The sequence below is a fragment of the Hippichthys cyanospilos genome, chromosome 11 (assembly GCF_059441005.1).
Source record: "Hippichthys cyanospilos isolate Australia breed blue-spotted pipefish chromosome 11, RoL_Hcya_1.0, whole genome shotgun sequence".
Lineage (NCBI taxonomy): Eukaryota > Metazoa > Chordata > Actinopteri > Syngnathiformes > Syngnathidae > Hippichthys > Hippichthys cyanospilos.
In genome coordinates this window covers 3,753,105-3,777,136 of record NC_142379.1, presented here as the reverse complement: position 1 = coordinate 3,777,136, position 24,032 = coordinate 3,753,105, and the positions used below count along the sequence as shown (strand labels likewise).

Genomic DNA, 24,032 nt, shown 5'->3' with positions numbered 1-24,032 from the left:
TTAGACATAGACATAGGTCAAGTTTGACCCAGAGATCCACATTTTGACTCATGGACCCAATCATTTAAATATGGACCAAGCGTTCTCAAACGGGCCCTTGTATCATGCAGGACTCACATTTGACACACAGGCTTTTTTGGCGCACACACACACACCTGGTTTGACACACATACCCTTGGCTGACTCGTGTTTGACACATGAGCAATTTTGACACAAATACCCATGTTTGACCTATGACTGTTTCGACACACCAAACCATATTTGACACATGGACCCATATTCAACCATCAGACCATGTTTGACACATGAACCATCGCTCACTCAGATTTGACAAACTTTGGTCCCAAAAATGGACACGTGACCCTATATTTGACATATAGAGAGGTGTCATGACACAGGTTTTTAATGTAAAAACTTGCAGCCAACACCAAAATGCTTTGTAAAAAGTCATGTGACATAATGACTCTTTCTTTACATAGTTAGTACACATACATCAAATGTTTGAATATACTTATATAGGTCTTCTTTTGCGCTTTGTAGTCATCTGTCGTCTTTTTGATCTAGACCAGCCAGATAGGGTTCATAATATACAGTCATATCTGGAGCTATTTCACACCATCCAGTCCATGAGAAGCGAGGTGGAATCCTGTTACTGTTAAGAAACGTGTAAAAGACGGCTTTATTCTTGTCGTTGATCCGTTTAAATTATTACTGTGTTGATACGTGTCCTCGTATCTTCGTGTCTTCTGTGCACAAATGTTTTTTTTTGTGTTGCTGTTCACTTGAAAGCCTTTTTTCCCCCGTTTTTTTTGAACAATGAAAGAAAAAACATACAAAGCTCACACGGACGGTTATAAACGAACAAATCGTCAAAGAAATGACGGAGAGGTGTTTTTTTTTTTTTTTTTTAATTGTCGACAGCGGCGAGCAGCATCCTCCATTCATACTTTTTTTGTTCCGTTTGTGAGAATTAAGGCACTGCTGCGTTAAAGAAACATGGGCGAACAAACCATGTAACATTCCTTCTCACCATTTTCTATTGGCAATTGTTAAAAAAAAAAAAGGCTGCTTATAGTGAATTAAAATTCCTCTTTATGACACTTAAGGGTGAAACCTTAGTTCCTTGGTTTTAATTTCACAGTTTTTCACATTCAGTACAGTAAGGGGACAAACGCTAAGACCATATTTTATGCATTATAAGGCGATTTAAAATGTGTTTCTTTGAACAATTAAATGCCTTATAATGCGTTGTAACCCTCTATATTGCAAATAGGGGTGAGTGGAGTCCTCAAGTACTATAATTCCAGTACGTCCGATTAAATGCTTGAGGCATTTTTATTTTTTTGTCCTCCCTCAGGTACTGGTTTATTGAGTGTAGAGTGTCAGGAAAAAGTTGACCTAGCAGCAACTACCACAATGCCAATTATGGTTACAAGGTCGACTTCAAAATAAAAGCTTAAAAATAAACCTTAGAGTCCAAAATAAGATGGATGTCACTGACTGGTATACTTTTATTTTGAAGTAGATACCAGCAATGCGTCACCGAGATCAACAATATGTTGTCGTGAAAGAGGTTTAAAACAACAAATTATTGATGGTAATATTACAGTCATCCCTCATTTATCGCTGTTAATGGGGACCACACGTGACCCACATGCCCGGCTCGAGTTATCGGATTACTTTTCAAAACAGTTCAACAGATGGAAATGACTCACCAGACGCAGTTGCTGTTCCTACTGATCACTTTTTAACAAACCACGCTGACCAAAATGTGGCATTTTAAATGGTTACTCTGATTCTGACATTGTTTAGTTGCATAAACTAAATGGGGTGAGGTTTGTCTAAAATCTTAATGTTTCAAAAGAGGAAACTAGCGTTGTTTCAATTTAAGTAAACAATATTGATTATCTAAAGAAAAAAGTGGATCAATCTTAGATTGTTTTTTTTTTGTCTTCTGTATTTATTACCAAGCAAAATTGTATACTTTAAGGGTTCTATTCCGATACCTGATTTTTAGACAGAATTTTGAGTAGGATATCCTATAGCTGCAGCCCTTACTAGAAGTTCCAAAAACAGGCCTGTGAATTGAGACTGCACCTAATTGGGTGTGCCTTATCGTCCAAAACGTATGGATTACCCTATCTTATTGTTTGTGTAAAAAGGGACAGATAATGATATTCCAAAGGGATATTCAACAGCTAAAATATTTTTCATTTTGGAAACGGCAATCAATGCAGACAAGTGCACAAAGTTTGACGTACGGAGAAAAATCTTAATGACATTTGTTATTGTTTTTTTCTCCAACTAAAAATTCAAACACAAATTGGAAATTCCATTTGTACCGCGCTAGTTAAAAAAAATAAAAAATAAAAAAAAGATAACAACATACCTTCAAGGCTAGCCTGAAGCTAATCCGCATTGTTTATGGACGAGCTTGTTGTCCCCTTACTCAAAGTGCTCACACAATTTGAGCCTCAGGCGTCCGAAACGTCGGGATGAATTTAAATGCATCATAATCTTTACAGACACCTGCGTGTTGGATTACCAAAACGAACGAGAAAGGAAATCAGTCCCTTTCACATTTGTTTTGATTTTCGATTGCCAAATGAAAACGGAAAGAAGGAATGAGGCGCGGATTTTTGACAAACCTCTCTGGGGTGTGCGATGGCGAGGTGGAATGAGGGGCCGATGTGGTTTTCGTTTGTCTGTTGAGGGGGCGTGTCCCCTCAGACGGTGCTTTCCAGCATCCACTCTGTGCTGCTGAACGTCACCCGGCGACTGGCCAGGGGCGACGACTCTGCGTCCAGCTGGTTGGTGGAGCGGTGCCACCTCGTCCTGGCCCGCCGCGGGTAACTGTGGCTCTGAAAAATGGAGTAGTCCCCCCCGTCGAAGGAGAACCTGTGCCGAGTTCGCGCCAGCTCATTTGGCATCAGAAGCCCCGCGGTGGCCAGCACGCCCTTTTTGTCCACGAAGCGCGGCGCCTCGGAGGTGCCGGCGCCCGGGCCGATGAGGCACAACGACATGGTGGAGCCCGTCAGGCTGCTGTCCGTCTGCGTGTCCATCTGCGTGTCCTCCGGCGGCAGGCTGTTCCTTCGCTTGGTTGGGAGAGGCGGCTCCGCTTCCGGTACGGCGGAGGGCGCCGCCGCGGCCACTAGCGCCCTGGTGTCTTCTTTCTTTTCGTCATCCACCTTGAGAACGAGCGCCATGCACTCCTTGGGCCCGTCGCGCTGGCCCTCGTCCGAAGCCTGACCGGACGCCGGGCGCGGTAGCCGGCGGTGGCTGCCGTTGGCCTGCGAGCGGATGCCGGTGCCCGCCTTGGCTTTGGCCTCTTCTGGCGTGACGTAGGTCTTGTAGCGGATCATGAGGATGACGATGAAGACCAGGACGGATGCCACGATGATGCCGCCGATTATGATGATCATGGTGCCCCCCAGGAACTGGCTGTGCATGAAGCGGCACGGGCTGACGTCGCTGGCCGTGTGGAACTGGATGCAGCCCACCACGCGCGTGGCCGTCAGCGACGTCACGCCGTCGTCGTACACCGCCAGCACGCACAGGTCGTACTCGCGCCCCGCCGCTAGGTCGTTGATCAGAAAGTCCTTGTTGGTAGGTGGGATCATCCTGGAAGACGGGAACAAACACCAGGTTACTCCTGTTGGCTGATTGAGGGTATTATCTTCACCATGTCTCCGGTGCAGCTGTCAATTTGGTGACAGAAATTAGACACCACTTAAAGGGATTGTGGGTAAGATTTAGACCGTTTTTTTATTACGGCCAGTAGGAGGTGCTGCTGGGGCTGCATTAACCATTGTTCTTAGCTTTAAAAAAAAATGGCCACCTCCAGAGTGCCACTCCTCATGTAATATAATTTTATGATAACTAGACCTATGGTTATATTTAAAACATACTGTCGGTGATTGAGAACACATTAGTTTGCAAGTTTTTAAAATTTACAATTATTTTATTTATTCTTTTTTAATGAAAAACAGTCTAAATATTACACACTTCCCCTTTAAGACTAGGAGAAATCTGCTCTAAATTATGGTGCATATGGTATATACAGCCAAAATCCGGGTATATGTAGTTTCTCGATACGGCTCGTCTAGAAACACACTATATATTAAATTTAGTTTCTGACGTGTGATTCGATTCGACACATCCGCTTGTGTAAAGGGTCCGTAGAACGTGAATTAATGTTAGTCTTCATGTGCCTTGTGATTGGTTGATGACCAATCGAGAGTGAACCCTCAAAAGAATTGGAACGTCTCTTAATTTGGAGTTTGTTGCTTGTCCTCTATCGATGATATTCCATAGCACCTCAAAACAAAACAACTCACGGCTTTAAACCAGCTATGAATATTATACCACTCTTTATATCAGATCCTAAAGCTCAACGGCGGATACTTTATGAATTCACAGCATGGATGCATGAACCTTGGGATGGATGCCAGGACCCTATATTCTGTTTGTGCATCACAGTGAATCATAGCACTGCTTACAGTATTTTTTTTTAAAGACTCTTAATGCACTATTAATACATCAATATTTTACCAATTAAACAAATGAATGCAATGATGTAGTACATTATGATTTAAAAATGCATGCAATTTATAATACAGTACATCATCTGAAGTGAATATCCAATATTCAAACATATGTAAATATATGTTAATTGATGCATTCCAGGCATTAGAAAAGCACATTTATCCGAGTTAAATGAACGACATTATTGGAGTGTTTCATTTTATTTACCGCTATCTTCATAGGTTTTCAAAATTCCCATATGCAATGAGCATCTTTTATTATTCATAAGGATGGCATTAGCATTACAAAAAGACCTGAAAGGATCCATTACAAATTAAACTACGAACAACCCCTAAAAACACCACACCGCTTTAAAACGTTGCCCCACTTTATCATCTGATGCTTTTCATGCACAAGAGCCATAAAATTCAAATAATATCACGTTAAAACCCCATTTTACTTTGAAATCACCCCCAAAATCGTTTACTAGTAAACCAGTACTTGCTTATTTTCCCACCCCTAATAAGTAAATGACACTCGGCTCACCGCTGCAACCGAGCCTCTAATTAGCCGACCGCATGTAATCACGCTTTGTGTTGCAGCAAATTAATGATGGCCTATTGCCGTTTGGCTGAGTGCGCAACGTGAAATGTGCTGTTGTTATTTATTGTGGTGTAATGATCCTGGAAGAAGGCCCTTTACTCCCGCTGCGCGGTGCTGCGGGCCAAATAGAGACCTCAATAGACTTCATGTCAGCCAGCTTCTGGCGGGACCTTTTGTGGCTTTTTGAGAGGGTGGTTAGAGGAGAATAGCCTCCCGAAGTTCTCGCAAGACTTTGGGGGCAATCGGAGACTTTTTGTTCAGAGAGCTTTAATGCTGTAAAAGTTGGAGTTGAGTGCGGTTTGTAATTCCGTAGTTTGCGCTTTATTGATCTTATTTCAGTTGGTTTTTACTTCTTTTGGCTGGTTCATTTGAACTTGTAATAGCCAACGAATTTACGTTGTAAATTTCACCGCGGAGGTTTTGTGAACCGAGTACTTGAGTCATCACACCTTAGTCCTGTTAAGCTTGCATCTGTGAAGCTAATTGGTTAAGTACCCTATGGCTACTTTTTATCGCCAAAGGTTAGCCTCACTTTTTGAGAGACCCATTCCCAAGGCACCTGTGAAACCTGAATTTCAACAAATGTTGTCCATCACAAACACATATTTGATACATCATAATTACAGTAAATATTTGAAAAGAAAACCAGCCCATGGACATAATATAATCAAACTAAATGAGTAAGTACCGCCAAATGTTAGCATTTCTTTTTGTGCCACATGACCAAATATCCGTAAGCCGCCGAGTAAACTAGTTCCCAGCAGCTTATAACCTTCAAATGTTTCAAATGTTGGATCGTTGTAAAACAAAGACCTCCAGTATATGTTATTTTGCTCATTTAGTTGAAAATGGTTGAAACGATGGTCTAAAAATAATGTGGAATCCGGATTTAAGTATCTCAAGTATAATCATTCTCAATGTTCCATGTTGTTTTGAAGCCATGAGGTGATGGTTGGTAACAACAACGTATAATGGTAACACATGTCCCCAGTAGTCCCCGACTAACCTGTACACCAGCGTGTCGTCAGCGGTGCTGTTGTACTGGAGCTGGTACATTCTGATGCCGGGGATGTGACGCTCGGACGGCCAGCGGATTACGGCCGAGGACGACGTCAGTTCTGTGACCACCACCCTCCTACCCTGCTTGTCGTAGCCCTTGGTGTCGTTGCCCGACTTGGACGAGGTTGTGATGTCCGACAGGCCCGGGTCTTCGCGCATGTGGCCCGTGTTGTTCACAAACAGCGGCAGGGGAATCATGGTGATCTCCACGGCAGCCGTGGCAATGCCCGCCGCGTTGGAGGCCACGCAGTTGAACGCTCCGCTGTCCTTCAGGGTGGTGATGAGAATATCAAGGGTGCCATTTTCATACAGGATAGTGCGGGAGTTGTTGTGCACCAGCTTGCCATCGGGGGAACGCCAGTGGATCTCTGGGTCGGGATCGCCAACCGCTTTGCACTTAAGGGTGACCCCCTGGCCTTCCATTACGTGGGGCTTTGTGGCAAGGTGTTTGGTAATCAGTGGTGGCTCGCAGATGAACTCCTCCTCTTGTATGGACCAGAAGTACTTGTCCATGAGGTGTTCCGGCGAGGCGCATGTTTCTAAATCGTCCTCGCGGGTCAGCCGGCGGAGCCACAGCAGCTCGCAGTTGCAGTGAAGCGGGTTGCCTCCGAAGCTGACGGCCAGAGTGGACGAGCTCGATCCCTTGGCATCGGACAGCACCTGAGCTTGCTGGAACAGGCTGTCGGGCGGTAGCTTCTGCAGCCGGTTGGACGTCATATCCAGGCGAACCAGCTTGGTGAGCAGGGTGAAGGTGCCTGCCTCGATGTGGTCGATCAGGTTGTGGTCCAGGGTGAGCGTGTTGATGTTCGTCATCCGGGCAATGGCTTCCCAAGGCAGGGTGCGCAGGTTGTTGTTGGACAGATCCAGGTCCTCGATGGTGGAGACAAACTCGTCGAAAGACGTGGCTGCTACCTGGTGGATCTGGTTGTTCCCAAGGATGAGGTGCCGCAGGTTGTTTAGGCCTTTGAAATGATCGCTCCTGATTGCACTCAGGCGGTTTCCGTCCATGTGCAACGCCCGTAGCGAGCGGAGACCTAAGAAGGCCTGCGGGGTAATCTGGCTAATTGTGTTTCTGGATAAAGTGAGATGCACCAGGCTGGTCATATTGAAGAAGTCCTTCCTGCGGATGACGGTGATGAAGTTGTCGGTCAGTCGCAGCTCCACTGTCTTGCGGTCGATGGTGGGCGGGACAAAGAGGAGGCCGGTCTTGGCGCAGAGGAGCGTCAGGGTGGGCGACAGATGCTGGCAGATGCAGCGGCCGGGACAACTGTTGCCCTTCACCAGGGCACCACACAGGAGCACGTACAGGATCATCCGCTCCATTCTCGATCGCGTTCCTGCTCCTGTACACACAGAGAGAGGCAATCCAAATGGGATGAATAAACAGTCATTCACCCTTATAACAGCTTGCTGCTGACAAAACCCAAAGCCTAACCAAGATAGAAGCAAGGTAGCAAAGCAAAATGGAATGAGCTTTTCAGAAATAATGACACCTACTATGATGAAAGGCAGCGGCGGCACCATCATAAAACATATCTGTGGAGACTTTTAAGGCAAATAAGCATGCTTTTGTGCCTGAAGCATATAATTTACAGAATGATCACAAAGCACATGGCCCTCAGTCAGCATGTACATTTTCATCATGATATTCTTTTCAACTCTCTCGTCAACAGCGTGGTGAAAAAATAAAGGTTGCTTGTCAAGAAATCTGTATGACCTTTTCACACTCCCGAGGCATCTGAGAACTTTTACAAAATGAGATTCCAAAATGACATAAACCGAGATGACCCCGAGGGTAGGGTTAGGATTAATTAGGGGCAGGGGTAGGGGAACGTTGCGCAAAATGGAAAAAACAGAGTTAAGGGCACAGGTGCAAATCTGGGCAGCAAAAGGTTATTTGAATTGGTTTAGGATGAACATTCGAGTGAACAAACGGTTGGGTGTAAGAGATTGGGGTAAGACAATTACGAAAATCTAGTCAACGAAGTGTAACGGGTCGGGTTAGGGTTACGGATAAGGCTATTGTGCAATTCTGGGAGCCAAAAATGGATTATGACTTGGGGTTAGGTTTACCGGAACAGTGTAGACAGTGTATACAATTTTGCTTGGTAATAGTTTAGTTACCAAAGGTTTAGTGTTAGAATTAAGACAGTAGGTTAGGAGAAAAAGACTCATGCTTGTAGACAATCGTGAAAATCTAATCAGATATTTTTGTTCTGGGGTTTTGGTTTCACTTAGGGCGGTTGTGGGTGACAAAGGGTTGGAGTGTAAGTAAGGTTTAGTGTTGTCAGATATGTACAAATAGTTTAGGATTAAATGACTGAGAATTGTGAAAATCTAATCAGAAAATGGTTTGAGGTGGACTTTGGAATATGCTGAAGGCAGTTGGCAATTCAAAATGACAAAATTGGATAAGTAGGGATAAGGGTTAGCAGAGAGGTCTAGTCAAAAAAGATTTTTATAGTAGGGGAAAGATACTAGATTACGGGTAAGAGACTGGGTTAGGACAGTTGTAAAAATCTAGTCAGAAAAGAGTTCGTGGTGGGGTCAGCGTTACGGTGAAGGTAGTTGCGCAATTCTGAGTGACATCAATTATGGTTGTGAGTAGGGCTAAGTGTTGGCAAACTCGTGTGGATTTAATCAAATATTTTAAATTAGAGAGTGGGGATGAATCAGTTGCGCAAATCTCGGTAACAAAAAGCCTTCTGGTGTTTAGGACTGTCTCTGATGGATGCTTTTACCGGATGGCGCTATTTTTTATTTTTTTTTTGGAGGAAGCGCTGATGCTGATTTCTATTTAGAGCTATTGATTTTCGTCTCAGGGAGAACCCGCCTGTGGTGACAGGCGGAAAATGTGATCCTGGGCAGGAGCAAACACGAGAGGCCCCAGTGGCAGACAAACGTGAATGTAGTTGCCAGCCGTTCTCGATCGGCCTTGGCATCCGTCTTGGCTGTAAACGCCTAAAGCTTCATTGGGAATGAGGAGCGTGTGTTAGCATCAATCAAATGAAGTGATAGAAAGTGACTTTCCATTTGTGGACCAAGGAGAGGACCTTAACACGCTCCCAGCTGCCCCTTTTTCGCCACCTGTTAACCGAAAACGTTAGCTATCATATGTCAATTGAAAAGCAAGATGCCGACAGCCAATGATAATTTGTTATGACTAATTTACGATAATGTGAGGACTAAAGTATTAGGACGCATTGCTCAAGGTGACGTACTCAGTTTTTACATGTCGATAACTAACCGTGAACTTACTTTGAAACTCGTTTAACAAGCTGTTAAAATAGATCGCGTATTTTCCGCACTATAAGGCGCACCTGAAAGCCTTAATTTTCTTAAAAAGCTGATTTTGCGCCTTATAATCAGGTGCGCCTTATATATGGATCAATATTGAGATTGGGATTCGTAGATGGGGAATGAAGTGATAAAGTAAGCTTTACCTGTTTCTTTCGTGTGTTTACAGTTGAAAATTGAATATTGACATTGAGTTATTATGCTATTGAGAGTTTAGAGTTATTACTTGAGTTATTATTGTGATTACTTATAATCCGGTGCGCCTTATGCATGGAAAAAGTTTTAAAATATGTAATTAATTGAGGGTGCGCCTTATAATCTGGTGCGCCTTATAGCGCGGAACATACGGTACATTTCAATCACAGAAACAAGCTAATCCTACTTGTTTGCTCAAAGACTGAACGTGCAGTTTATATCAAACTGTGAGCTCTTCAGGTGAAATATTGCTAGTAAAGAGCACCCACTGCTAAGGAAATCTAACATTAATGACTTCCGTGAAATTTATTGAAAGTGAAACATGAAAGCGCTAAAGCTGCCGCATCTGCTCTCTGTTGCCATTCAAACTGTTTCAGAGGTCAAAGCGCTTGTGCATGCAAGAACACACACGCGTGCACACACAAGGTGGTACACGCCGTGAGAACATTCCCAATCCCCTGAGACAAATTATTTATGCAGCAAAGCACTGCTGTTGTTGGAAATTACCTCTCGAAATTCCCTCAATTAGGAAGCGGGGGGGAGACTTTGCTAGTATGAAAAAAATTTAAATAAAATTGCCGCCCACTCTTGTTTGTGCACAGCGTCGGGCCTGACCTTGCTGGGTTGCGTTAGCATTCACACGGTAACTATGTCACAAAGCTCGCGCGTTCTGCATCTGTGCTTGAGTGTTTTCTGCCACAAATGCTGAGGATATTCTATTGATCTTTCACGATTTCTGAGAGGGCAGGGAGGGAAGGGGGTCGTGATGAGGGGGGGGTCTTTGTTGCCAAGGCAACTCAGGCTGTCGAATGTAGGTCTTTGAATTTAATTAAGATGATGCTGAGCTTCCATCTTAACATTAATGTCTTAAAGTGAAGCAGATGTGAAAATTTGCAAGTAAATTAGTGCTCGTCTTTCTCTTTTTTCTGCTAGGTTGCTGTTTTTCAGCATGGAAAAACGGGATGTAAAAGTTGAGTAGAATTAAAGGCGGCGTTGAACATTGCAAAAGTCACTCATAGGTAACAGCTAGTGCAAGTGTAATCTACCAAAAAAAGAATAAACAGGATTTAGAAGATGCTAGGCTAGCATGAGAAGCTAACATTGCTCGAGTTACAGGGAATCTTTTATTGTTCCCACAAAAATGTCAAAAAACATTTGAAGAATTCTTAACTCAAAATAAAAGTTATCTAAATGGCCGTGTGTGTGAACAAGTATGGACTCAAAAGTTTGGTCCGCTAGTTCTTTTCTTGAAACCAAGAAGGTAACAACCTTGGTAACCGCTAAAACCTATACGAGGAATGGAGAACGTAAACAGGAAATACAGAGGGACCTTCCGGATTAAAAGCATATATTAAAAAAAAAAAAAAAGATGACACAGGTAAGTAAACAATAGCGCTTGAAGGATCTTAACAGAATAAATCTCATCTTAATGTCCCTGTTTGCGAACACGGATGGATTCAGACGTTGGTTTGGTCTGCTTGGTTCTTTTAGTGAAAATAACAACCTTGGCAAACAAAAGCTGCTCAAAGCATCTCCTGTGGGTGCTAACACCCAAATGATTCCATCCGCTTCCACCCTCCCACATTTGTCTTTTGTTTATAAAAAGCTGCTTGATATACGGGCAGAATAAACTCCAAAACTCCAGCTGGCCTAACTTTTGGGGAGTACAAACTTCAAGGCACTGCTTTACAAATAAAAACCTCACGCTAGCATTTGCCTTCGGCCACATCTGCACCTTCTGCTGAGCGCATTTTCCACCGCGTTTATTAGTCAACCTGGTCGGTAAACACGCTCCCAAATATGCGTGAAAGCCTTAAAGGTGAGCGTGATTTTCACACGGAAGTGTGAAGATGTGCACCCCAAAGCCAACAGACACGCTCACCAAATCCACAGAGCCTCCGCTAACATCTGCTGCTGCTGCTGTTTGCTCACTGAAGGTTGGATTTACTTGGAGCGGCGCCACTTTGAGCCATCATCACTTAATGAAGCATGTTTACTCGCAGCATTATTAGTGCACCGCGCTCATTTGAGGATTCTGGCTACTACTTATTTAAAAAGGACTTAGCAGTATCACTCATTGGGATGAGGGAATTACCCAATATTTTTGCTATTCACTGGTAACAGGAGTCGTATATTACGCGATATGTTTTAAACTAAGACTGCTTTTGTTAAAAAGTGAAAAGTAATCCAACGACTCGTGCGATCCTATGTGGAGCAGTTGAGTGCCGGTAATGCTAATGCTGCTAGCATAGAGTGTTGCTTGTGTCTGCTAGCCCTGCTAGCGCTGTGTCTAGTGCAGTACATGTCGCTATTCGCTGTCAACGGGCATCATGTAATTCCGCTACACAATGCTATATGTATAAAACAAAGCCTGTGTTGATTAAAAAAGCGAAACGTAATGCAACAGCTCTAGCTAGCCAGAGGCCGCACTAGCGGTGGTGCTATTCGCTAGCAACACGCTGTGTAAAATACAATGTCAGCATGATTGTTTTTTTATTTCTTTTTAGCAACCTTAATTAGCATAATTAAATGAGATTTTTGGACAATGTTGTGTTGTTGACATCTGTAATGAGTCAAGTAAGCCATTATGCTGCAACGTGTCGCCTGGATCAACTTAAGTGTGTACCAAGGCCATGTTCTTCTGCTATCTGGGAAGGTAAGAATGATTTTAAAGTCGGTCTTCTTACTGCGTTAGCTGGGTGTGACTGTCATGCATAGCATGAACACTTTCTACAGTTAGCCTGACATGACTCTTGAAAGGGAGCAATAAATAAATGGGTAGAAAAAAAAACGCCTCAAGTATATTTTTAATCAAATTCACCCCTATTTTCACTCCTTTTCTATTCTACATCATTTGTTTTATGCTTTGCGTGTGTGAAAACATGGCACTTAAAACACTGCTTGTCTGTACCGTTAAAAGTTTTATGCTGGTGACAGTTTGACGGTAACAGATTTGTTCTATTTCCATTACTGTATATCCGATGGGAGAAATGTATTGCTGTGCACATACCAGAGTGCACTCATTATGCATGCACGCAGCTAGAATCCTGCACCAAGCCTCCACGTCTGATCTCACTCCGTGACCACCCACACATGCATACGCATGTAAACATGCTTTACATAGGCAGGCACTAAGTGAACCGAATATGGGAAACAAAACAGGGTAAATTAACTGTACCTGCGTGTGTGCGTACAGTATGTGTTTGTCGTTTTTATCAGCCCGCTTGGCTGAGACGACACCGGGAAGTATTTGTGTTCTTAAAAGGCGCTGGCAGCAAACACGCGTTCTGTGTCAGATGATACACGCCTGGGCGCCTTGTTATCTACGTCTTTTGTGCTTAACTCATTCATTTAAAAAACTGCAGAGAAACAAAGAATAAGAAAAAAAGAAAAAACAGAGGCGCAGGTAGCAGACGTGCTGTCAATTGTAACAGAACTTCAAATGCTAGCAGTGCAAAGAATGTGACCAAAGGAAGGAAATCAATCAGGGAATCCTATAAGGCTGACAAGGTTTCCTCGGGAATTTAAAAATAAATAAATAAAAAATGACACGCAAACAGCTGGCTCCATTTCTTTCACACAAATCTACTACTGCATTTTTAACATGGCACAGTACAAGGGTGGAAACACATTTCCATGCAGGCATTTGCTCGGCTACCCACGTGTATCTTATGCTGTAAATTTGTTTGAGGATACGACCAGAGATATAAAAAAAATGAAGTGGGATCATTTGCATGGTGCAACAACACACACTATTTATTCAGACTAAGATTGAATACAAGAGCAAGACTGACAAACCGAGCCTTTGCAAAAATTATGCTTCTTTAGCGGTGAGTAAGTCAACAGCCAACATCATCAAATTTAAAGGTTTATGGCTTGTACATGCACATGTCAGGGCCGTCAAAACCTATTTTAGCTCTGGGGCCACTTGGATGAAAATCTGTTGTTGATTGGGCCGGACTTGTAAAATAATGGTTATAAAAACAATTAGTGTCACTTAAATGTTGATATTTTCTCCCTGGGGCACTTTCATTAAGTCATTATTTTGGTCAATGTTTAGATCATTTGGTCAAATGTGTATTACCTTTTTTTTGTAAACAAGCTGTATATAAACAAGGCTTCACGGCTTGATACTCATAAACAATAATAAAAAACTCATATAAATACGTAAATAATAATTCAAACAAATTCACCCTAGACATGGCAAAAATTTGGCGCAAAGGGCAACATAGCTACCATACTTGCTGAGTTGAGTACAAACCAATAAAAAAAAGAAGTCTTCTAAGAACCAAGCACATTATTTACTTCTAAGTAAATTACAATCAATTAAAGGACTATCGTGACCTAAATACAATAAACAACTCCTAGCGAGCATGTACGCTGGAGAGAGCCCTCATATATATATATATATATATATATATATATATATATATATATATATATATATATATATATATATATATATATAATAGTAAAAGACTTTATAGGGAGTTCTTCTACTTTGTAATTTCTAGTATGGGTGCACGCTAAACTTTTCCCATACAGCCAAATGTCATATTTGGGAATGTGACATTGAGAAGTTTATAGACAAATATCGCAAATGATATCGCTTCCTGCGGACACACATAGCGCTAAGGAGCCTCACTGGGCTGTGACATTGTCAGCGTAAACAGCAATTAGATGGCGCCATCGCTGAACTTTGCCCCGCCCTAGTGTGATCCTGTCAGAATGGGGACCTAATTATTGACAGCTCCACTTCGTCCTCTTCTGCGGACCCCACGCACAAAACCCTACAAACCCCGAGTCATTCCTGAGAGCTTCTCGTTAAAAGGGGGAGGTGGAGAGGCGGGATAACATAAATGGGGCGGTTCATTTGCATATTATAATTACATCAATATGAAAGATGTGGCCTGCATTTGCATTGAAATCTATCAATGGGACACTTAAACCTTGGTCACTTTGGTAATTACGTCCTCACAAGGTAGGGAAGTCATTGAATAAACATGCACCTAATTAATTGCCAGCCTGTTCGTTTCCATTTGAATACCCAACTCTCATAATGAAGGAAGCCATAATTGACAGTATTAATTACTCCAATGCAAGTGGAAAGGAAAGGCTCTTGTGCCAAAATGTCTACCTGAAGAATAACATTTGGAATTTTCTTGTTTGATGGTTTACCGCGGTTTTAAAAAGTCTAAAGCACCATTAATGATTTTTTTTCTTCCCTTTTTTGAGGGGTCTCAATGCAATGTGATTGACTGCCTGTTCTGAAAAGATGCAGATCCTCGCGAAATACAAGAGCCTAGAAGATCTGGAAAGTTTTCCAACAGCTGACACCTGATGCCCAAAGGCATTTAGGATGGAAGTATACCCATGGGCATAACTCCGAGAAAAAAATGGATATTCCACACGCATACATGACAAATAATCAAAAACAAATCAAGGAGCTACCTGAAATATGCAAATGAGAAGTAAATGAATTAGAATGATGGCATCTCATTTTGCGCAGTTTGATCATTTGAGTAAGTCACCTGCCTCCTCTGGCATTTTCCAAATTTCTCTCTCTGCGTAGTGTTCCTACGTAATCAAGCTTGAATAACGTCCATTTGCATGCTAATGAGGTTGACTCTGGCATGTGAACCCGATTTAAAGGAGTCTCACAGCAACATGTGCCGATTCCAATTCCGCTCACGGGGCCCCCGTGAGTCATGAGGACGAAACGGATGATTAGATATGGTGTTGTTCCAGCCAAACCGCGTCACTTTCACGCGCAAATTGGCTTCCCGGCCGAGCCAAAATAATAAATCGCGGAAATAAGTAGCCTTTGCCCATCATGATGCATACATAGGTTGACCCCTCATGCGAAGAGGACTTGTTTAGCGTTGAGAAGCACGTTTTGGTTAAAGGTTGGGCAATTAGCATTAACACAGAGATCATTTTATGCTGTCAAAGGTTAGCTAATGCAAACTGGCTCGATATAATATAAACACATGTACACTATGAATACTTAATCACCAATGGAGCCTTGAAGCTTAAACAATGGCTACGTTTTGATTTCAATACGTTTAAACCGTAGTAATTCATTTGGGTAGAAAAATATCAAATTGTACATATATTACTGATGGATTGTCTCCTGGTGGCTAACCCACCAAAAAAGTGCAGATGAGCTGCACTGGACTACAAGCCACAGGGCTCAAATCATGAGAAAAAAGTTGTGGCTATTTTATATATATATATATATATATATATATATAAGGACACACATGCATACCCCTACTTTCCGCACTGTAAGGCACACCTCATTATAAGGCGCATAGAATAGAAGCTGCTGGGGGTGACTTACGTTACAGATATCTAGATACAAGAAAAGTATACACACACGTAAAATTGTCAGTTAGGAAATGCACGAGGCATTTGTACATTAATTGGTTTAGAATGTTAACATTTTTCTTCCCCCTGCAAATGTTTAAATACATTTTGATGTGGGGTACCGCAAGGATCTGTTTTAATGCCAATATCGTTTCATACATTTCTGAATGATCTCGCTGGAGTTTAATAGACTTTATATCCAATAAAAATCTCTCATCTATGCTATTTGCAGGGGATATGAATTATAATTTGGATTCAGGAAAAATGCATATTCACGGAGAAGAAATTATAAAACAACACGATTCCTAGGGATACTAAGGAGAAACTTTACTGGAATGAGCATATTCGTTTTGCTTCTAAAAAGTTTGCAACATCTCTGAGGATTATAAGGAAATTTAGTATGGTAGTACATCCATCTTCTTTTCCCAGATATTATCGTCTGGTATATCCACTTTTTTTTCTTTTTTTTTACAATAGTAACATATGGGCTAGTATTATGTCTTTCCAGGAAAATATTCTTTTTTTTTCCCATATATTTTGTTATCACCCCTAAATCAAACAACCTTGAGCTTCCACTGTACATGCGCGATAATGCAGGCCTTTAAATGGATCCGATCATATCCTGACATTTCATTGCAACAAGCACAATGCAGCTGTCTCACTGACACCTTCAGTGAAATTGCTGAAGAATTGCATACTTTTAGAAGAGGGTGTGTGTGTGTGTGTGTGTGTGGGGAGAGAGAAAGAGAGAGAGCTAACAGCAGGAGTTGCTAACAAGGACACAGAGGCACGCTGAATGACACGCGGCTTAGCACAGTTCTCGTCTCTATTTCAGGACTGCGTTATTCTCAAAGGCTGCATGAAGAAATGGCCGTTTTTCCAATAGTGCACCATTATGTTTGACATTCCTGTGTGTTTAGTTGATGTTTGTTTTCTTTTGCGATGGCTTCACTGATCCTGGATTTACCTGGCCAGTTCTGGCTATATATAGCGCAGTCGGTGATTATTTAAGTTTGCTGTCTATATTGTGAAAGGGTAAAACAAAATCTCAGCTTTTTTTCTTTGGTTTCCCTGACAGCATCATTGTTCATTGCTGCTCTCTCAGAAGCAGCCCCTCCCACTTTGAGAAAATGAACGAACCTTCATTTGTTACAGCACGAAGCAAAAATAAAGTTTAGCTTTCTGTGGGTGTGTTAGCGTTGTTTACAATTAAAAAGGCCCAGATTTCACACTGAAAATTTGAGTAAAACAAAAAAAAAGGTAATTATTGTGTCAGTATTTACACTTTCGGGCAGTAGGCAGGGGGACACTCTGAACTGGTTGCCAGCCAATCACAGGGCACACAGAGACATACAATCCTTGACGCACCCAATCAGACCTAAGGAAAATGCATTATGTCCGATTCACTTGCCAAACATGTTTTAGGAGTGTGGGAGGAAGTGGCTGGAAAAAACCCACACAGGCTCAGGGAGAACATGCAAACTCCACACAGGAAGGTCGTACGAGGTGGATTCGAACTGTGAGGCGGACGTGACTACCGAAGCGCCACCGAGCCGCCCTATTGGACAATCTCTTGGGGTAAAACGGAGGAAAATAATTAAATATCATTGCATCAGCCCAAAAGATGCCGGCCCATCAGGCATTTGCCCTTTGACACTTACGGCTGTTGGCGACATAAGGAGTTCTGCTGGTCCAAGATTTTTCCTTTTATTTTATTTTCAAAAAAAAAAAAAAAATAGACTAATTGACTACACAATTGCAATGGTAGTGCAAGAGATGATCACTTCCCCTTCCATGTGAGTTTATTGTTTTGAAGGTCAACCGTTACATATAGCTCCTTTGATGCTAACGTCTGGCGCGTTTCATTGCAAACATTGGAGACGCGCATTGTTATGCTGCAAAACCGTGAATCAAATCAACAACCACACTGGAGACTTCATGTTTTTCCATTAGGGACCACGCTGTTCAAATCTGGCTTCTCGTGCATCATTTTATTTCCCGCGTCAAACATAAAATAAATATCCGATTGTCTTTTTATGGTAAAGCCTCGAAACACCCCAGATCAACGCCCAATGGGAAAAAAAAAATCTATACTTACAATAAAGAAGCTCTTAATTGATACAGAGAGGCCTGTATGAGGAATATAATGAGCTGACTCACTTCTGTATTATATTCCATCCAACAGTTTTCACACTGCTGGGTGTCGTCTCTTGCATTGCTATAATAAGCGCACTGCACTACAGGGGAGCCTGATGTAAGCCACAAACACGCAGTTTTGTTTCCTTTTAGAAAAATACAGTTGGTTTCTAAGAACTTGATTTAGTGTACAGGTGACGTTTAATGTAACAATTCAACATGCTCGATGAGCATTTGCTGTATTTGCCAAATAGGCCGAGCACTGTACAATCGAGCTAGCAACAAATGCAAGAGTTTTTCATCGCTATTAAGTTTTAAACAGGTCTATTTTAACATTTGTATGACATGATAAGAAAAAGAGCTCTATTTATTATACTATTTATACTTTATTTCTACGTTAAACACCAACAGTGACATTATTATAATAAAACAATATTAAAACAATATAAAATACTCTTTATAAAATAATAAAATAATTAATAAAATAATTCTTTATTAATTAATTACATATATAATTATATATATTAATTATACATAAAACTTTTAAAGCATATTTTATATATATATATATATATATATATATATATATATATATATATATATATATATATATATATAAAGTAATGTAAAGAATGATTGTTTTTTACAGCTTAAGAAATATTGACTTATTTTCACACTTTAATGATTCTTCAGAATGTCATAAATTACAGTTTGTATATTGTTTTTTCTTCTTACCACGAACAATATTAAAAATAAAATTGTTATATTTAACTGTGAGATGACCTTATTTATACACTTGAATGTAAAAATGTTATCAGTATTTTTTTTCTCTTACACTTGTAAAGAATCCCTCAATAAACAATTATCACCTTTTGGAAAAAAAAAACATGTTTTTCATGTTTTATACAGGACATGATTAAAAAATATTTGTTTATTAACTCTGAGTGGTAAAAAAAAAAAGTGAAACGATTATTTCATTGGTTTTGACATCGATTGATTTGTTCCAAAAAAGATGATATTGTTTAAAAAAAAAAGACTTGTGACAAGACTTTAAAAATGTTTGTATATTTGTCAAGAATATTAAAACTAACAATCAAATAAGGCCAAAACACTTTCTTTTTGTTGTTGTTGTTACTTGTGCGGTACTTTCCGATTCTGCCAGAGTTTCCAGGCGTCTTTGCGCATTACCTACTAAATGTGCTTACAAGTTGAAAAATTGTTTTGTCTATTTTGCATGCTAACGCGCTGTGTTCACCGGAGCAGAAGGAGATGCTAATGAGCTGTTTCTGCCGCACATGCAAATGACGTTGAACGCGTGCAAAAGTCATGACTCCTCGGTCTGATGCCGCCATGGTGTGAAAAGAAAGTAATATTAGGGAGGACACGTTTTCACACCGTCGCTTTTGACAAAGCTCTCAGTCATATTTAGCCCTGATCCTTTTTTATTTTTTACTGTTATTCCGTGTCATCGCTGTCTAATTAGGCTGACTTGTCATTAGCATGTAATGAATGAACATTAGACTTGAATGGCCATTTTGACCTCTTCAGTGAAATTAATTGCTCCAGAAATTTGCTGCTGTCTCATCATTAAAAAAAAAAAAAAGGGCATACGGGAAAAAAATCTGTAATTTAATTAGATCTGTGATTGCAATCTAAGAAATTTATGTCACCTCATTATGAAGTAGAAGTAAACATATTTTTGTGCACACAGGCTATTTTCTACTTTGCGAAAATCACAGAAATAATTGATTTTTTTTTATGTTGTGTTATATTATTACAGTTATAGAACTCACCAAGCTGTTATGATTAACATTAGTTTCATAAAGTAGTAGCAGGGAATTGGTAATTGTTTTTTTAAGGGACAAAACGATTGATCAATTTAATATTTAATAAAGACGATGAACCAATTCAGTTCCACCCCTGTATTACAAAATATGACATTATTTCCAGAGGTGGGCGGGCGGTCAGCAAAGACGGACTGCTGCAGACGGACATCCGTTTTGCAGACAGACCGACAGATGAGGGGATATTAAAAAACGAAACAAAAAACGACAGACTAACATTGTTGATGTTGTTGCATCTTTTGACTATAAACTGCAACTCTACATAGTCTATGTGTTCAGTGTTGGGCAAGTTACTTCAAAACTGTAATGCATTACTTATTACTGTCATTTCAAAGTAATTAGTTATATTACAATAAAACTGCACTTGAAATATAAGGTAGCCCATTATTATTGCAATACTTTTACATTACCGTATTTTCCGCACTATAAGGCGCACCTAAATGCCTTATTTTTTCAAAAAAGCTGATGGTGCGCCTTATAATCAGGTGCGCCTTATATATGGATCAATATTGAGATTGGGATTGGTAGATGGGGAATGAACTGATAGAGTAAGCTTTACCTGTTTCTTTTGTCTGTTTACAGTTGAACAACATTGGTCATATTGACATTGATTTATCATGCTATTGAGAGTTTAGAGTTATTATTTGAGTTACTATTGTTATTACTTTGAGTATGACTATATTGTGATTGAAAAAGTTTGAAAATATGTCATTGATTGAGGGTGCGCCTTATTATCCGGTGCGCCTTATAGTGTGGAAAATACGGTACTCTCACTACCATAACTGGAGATATGGATTTGTTATTCTAAATGGAGCTCATTCCGCTCATTACTATATTGTGATTGAAAAAGTTTTAAAATGTTTCATTTCTTGAGGGTGTGCCTCATAATCCGGTGCACCTTATGTATGGAAAAAGTTTGAAAATATGTCATGAATTGAGGGTGCGCCTTATAAGCGCCTTATATAAATAGAAAAACTTTTAACATATGTCGTTAATTGAGGGTGCGCCTTATAATCCGGTGCGCCTTATATATATGGAGAAAGTTTTAAAATATGTCATTAATTGAGGGTGCGCCTTATAATCCTGTGCGCCTTATAGTGCGGAAAATACGGTACTCTCACCACCATAACTGGAGATATGGATTTGTTATTAAAAATGGCGCTCATTCCGCTCATTACACATCCAGTGAAAGATTGGCTTAAGCCTAAAACCAATACAATTCATTTCATCTGTATTGCATTGTAAACCTTTAAAGACAATATACAAAATCTTTTTTTGTTTTTTTTTTGTATTTTAATCACATTATAACTTAGCTTCACAGCATAGTGATGCATTGTTTATGCCGTAGGCAAAAACAGCGCATTTCACAATTTCAATATTAATATTCAAAATCAAGTTCAGTTGGCTGGGGGAAAAAAAAAAAAAAAGAGGGGGGAGATGATTCAAAAATAGATGATTTCGTTCATCATTTATTGTGTTTAATGTACTGTCTAACATGAGTTTTGTATGCTTCATCTTGATACGCATTGACCAGAACTATTTATAGATTATTATTGAGTATTATTATTAGCGATTGTACAGTGAAAATTAGCGTTAGCTTACCTTGTCATTATTGCTAAAACACCTGACCTCTTGAAGTCAAAGTCGCATCCCTCAGCGAGAACGTGCAATCCTCCGTGTGTTTTCCGACACACGGCCGACGTACTCAGAGAAATACTGTGATTACAAATTTATTTGAGAACAGATTATATGTTAAGTGATCGTTGCATTCATTTTCTTCAAAAATCAAATATTAGAATAAGGTGGGTTTTTTCAAGCAGTGTTATAAAAATAAGTCATTTATTATGAAAGATAAATAAGAAACATCAAGATATTATTTTTTCTGTTTACTGTTTTTGAATTTGCTATAGCATTTCCCCCTATCATAAAGTAGAAATACAGGTTAGTTGGTAACTTTTTTTGTGATTGTTTTACCCAGGTTACTGCTATTGTTATGTAATGTTTTTATTCTTCTTTTTCGTTCTCTCGAAGAAAGCTCTTACAATTAGGACGCGTAAGTTAATTTTCAAAAAGTCATAGTCAGGAATAGACTTTTTCATAATGTAGATCGAAACTTTTTTTTGTGTTTGTTTTATGCTATCTTGGTTGGGTTTTCCTTTCATAATGTAGCAGAAGTAAGAAATAATTGGTGATGTTCATAGAGTGAAAAGCGATAAAGTAGTAAGAAATATTTTTATTTATTATTCATTTTATTTTATTTTATTTTTTCGCTTGAGGTCTAGACCTACTTCCGCGGTGTAACTTTTCATGAAGTAGATATAAGGAAAAATTGATTATTTCGGATATTTTATTTATCTATTAAGGAGATCTTGTCCCTGCAATTTTAACCCTTTCACAAATTAGAATCAGGATACTGGAGACATGCTAAATGCTAACAAGGCTTTTTTTTTTTGCATATATCATGATATTAAATCAACTCAGCCTTATGTATCGTATGTAACGCTCGCAGCCCGCAACGCTAACAGATGACGAGGTATCCTGGTTGGTCCACCATAAAATGGGGCAGCGGAGTCGGTGATAAGAAGTCACGGCGGTAAATGACAGAAATGCTAACTTCCTTGTCCCACATGATTTGCTTTAAGGCCCAATTGTCACATACTGTAGCATTAACACACATCAGCCCATTTATTCAGTAGAGGATGAAGCGGAGCGAGTTCATTGTGAAGTTATCATTGTGCTTCCGGCTGGCCAACAAATAATTCAATCACAAGCCATTTGACGGAAACGGCACTATCAGACATTTCCTTTCAATGTCTGTCGCTAGTTAATTAGCGCCTTTGATGAATCGGCCATTTGATTCAAAATGCGGTCTAAAATGCCAGCCACGCATTTTAGGACAAATTTAACATGAAACGTTGGCACGTCACAACCAATTCCCTTGGAGCGCCATTTTGTTGCTCGTTGAGAAGACAAAAATGTTTTGATGGCTCTTTTCTTTTTTTTTTGGTTGTTTTTCAAAAAAAAAAAAAACAGAACAGGTTTCTTTGATTTACAAATTAGTGATATCAAATAACTGGAAAATAATTAGCTCATCATCTGAATGATTGTTACATTCATTACATGCTGTTTGTTTTGTTTTTCTTCTTTGGTTTTTAAATGTACAGTACCTTTTATATGGCTAGGGTAGCTGCGACTTAAACCAAGCAGTGTAAAATATCTCTACAGGCTATATTTACTTTCCTGCTGTATTACAATGTTACATACTGTATAAAACACATTTATATTGTTTTGTTTTTATCTTTGTATTTTTCCAGCTGAGGAATTTTGGTGAAATCACTGGCAATCAAATCATTTTGAATTGAAAACTGATTCCGAATCGACACATAGACCCAAAATTTAGAAGCGAATCCAATTGGGCGAGATAGATTCTCACCCCTACTTGATCGACACAAAGTTGTTGATTCATTTGACCCGTACATCCAATCATTTCACACTACTTATTCTCATTGGGGTCAAAGGTGAAGTGTATCCAGCTGACCATGGGCGCGTGTCAGAGAAATCTATAAAGAAGACTAACCCAAGCCCAAAGATGGACTGTAAAAGAACTTAAACCCTCCAAGACTGACTTTTCTTAGTGGCGAGGGACAGCTGAGCTCACACTTCCGTGTTTGCCCTCCAGACTGTCCAAGCTCCGCTGTCACCATCTGCTTTTTATTCAAGTTAGCAAAGCATTACACAATACAAGACATAACGATAGCCCAACCGCAGATCTAATCCAACAGCTGGGGGTAAGTCCCTGTTCACACATTTCTGCTTCGACAGCTCTACCGAAGGAATTGAGATGGACAAGGACTACATAGACGGACTGCAGTACTTGCTATTCTAAAGAGGAAATAAACACATGGTAAAAACTTCATGTAAGATTTCTTTCGGAGCCTGGAACAGTCGCAAATCATATTTCAAGTCAAACAAAACGACAATACATCAAGGATTCCTTGAGAGGAG

The 24,032-nt window shown here is 40.2% G+C and overlaps 1 protein-coding gene across 1 annotated transcript in view; it reads right to left on the bottom strand.

Moving 5' to 3' along the window:
- Nucleotides 1–387: 387 nt before the first annotated feature.
- The window catches only part of lrfn1 (leucine rich repeat and fibronectin type III domain containing 1), a 150,128-nt gene continuing 126,483 nt past the window's right edge, over nt 388–24,032 (bottom strand). The window contains exons 4-5 of the mRNA XM_088428353.1: nt 6,134–7,529; nt 388–3,621 (exon numbers count right to left, since the gene is read on the bottom strand). Coding sequence (XP_088284479.1) covers nt 2,727–3,621; nt 6,134–7,509 — 2,271 coding nt within the window. The 5' untranslated portion in view covers nt 7,510–7,529 and the 3' untranslated portion in view covers nt 388–2,726. The remainder of the gene's footprint in view (nt 3,622–6,133; nt 7,530–24,032) is intronic.